The 1,298-nt window shown below is 49.5% G+C and overlaps 1 protein-coding gene across 1 annotated transcript; it reads left to right on the top strand.

Annotated features, from left to right (window-relative positions):
• Positions 1-224: 224 nt before the first annotated feature.
• LOC122707807 (protein FAM209A-like) lies at positions 225-954 on the top strand. Its single transcript, XM_043923690.1, has one exon. The coding sequence runs from the start codon at positions 230-232 to the stop codon at positions 866-868; it is 639 nt and encodes a 212-aa protein (XP_043779625.1). The 5' UTR covers positions 225-229; the 3' UTR covers positions 869-954.
• The last annotated feature ends 344 nt before the right edge of the window (positions 955-1,298 follow it).

Consider the following 1,298-nt stretch of genomic DNA (forward strand, 5'->3'; position numbering starts at 1 on the left):
CAGTGTCTGGATTCAACAAAGGGAAAACTAAAAATAAAAGATGGACCCACCCTCCCAGTAGAGCACCAGGTTCAGAAAGAATACACTGGCAAGGAGATAGCATTCCATCACTCCCCGCCTCTTTTTGGATTGCCCGCTGGAAATGTCACCACTTCCCTTTAAGCCCTACTCCCAGTTGACCCCCCGCAAGCCTCCTTGTTCTCTGACCTGAAGTCATCACAATGGCCAGATGGGTTCTGGCCAGGGCGGGGCCCTCTGTGACGTCACCAAGGCCCCGGCCCTGCCTGGTCCTCAGTCTCCAGATGCCAGGGCAGACCAGCGCGCCTGGTCCTTGCTGCTCACCATGCGGTCTGTGATGTGGTTCTTTTTCTGGTCTATGTGTGTGTCCTCCTTCTGTGCTTTTGTGTTCTTCTGTCTGAGAGATGAGACCATAGAGCTCCCCGGGAAGGTACCCTGCGGAAGGCACTTTCGAATTCAGCAGAATTTACCAGAGCATGACCGAGGCTGGCTTGGCAGCAAGTTGCACTGGTTTTTTCTCCTCGTTGTGCTGTTTGTGATACAGAAGTTTCCAGGAGACAGTGACGAGAGTACTGTGCAGACTCTTCCTACACTTCGGGGTGGTTCACTTGCCTCTTCGGGAAAGAAAAATAAAAAGGCTTCCCCCAACAAAGACTATATGTTCGATACCTTAAACCAGCTTGAGATGGACCTTGTGAAATTTGTGTCCAGGGTGCAGAATCTGAAACTCACCACGGCAACCGGCAGTAACCTCAGTCTTCCCAGTCTCGAGGTACCTGCTGACATACACAATAACATGACAATACATGAGTTATGGGGTGACGAAGACTTCAATGAAGACTCCGAGTGAATATGTGTGTCAAAGTAGAAGAGGAAAAGTTGAGTGTGGAAAAAGTGTATCCAAACCAATAAAACTATTCTGAAGCAAAAGCAAAACCACAAGATGGAAGCCTACGCCTCAGGTGGTTGTCGATACATCTATATTCTTGGGCTTCCCTAGTGGCTTAGCTGGTAAGGAATCTGTCTGCAATGCAGGAGACCTGGGTTCGATCCTTGGGTTGGGAAGATCCACTGGAGAAGGGAACAGCTACCCACTCCAGTGTCTGGCCTGGGGAATCAGTCCATGGTGCTGCAAAGAGTGGGACATGACTAAGCGATTTTCACTTTACTTCACTTAAGAAAGGGGAAATCGCTTCTGACCAATGGTCAGATGCCTTAACCTGGATCTCTAGTCTCCAAGCCTGATTCCCACTTCCCTTCACATTTCAGTTCAAACCACC

Source organism: Cervus elaphus, chromosome 14 (assembly GCF_910594005.1).
Source record: "Cervus elaphus chromosome 14, mCerEla1.1, whole genome shotgun sequence".
NCBI classification, from domain to species: domain Eukaryota; kingdom Metazoa; phylum Chordata; class Mammalia; order Artiodactyla; family Cervidae; genus Cervus; species Cervus elaphus.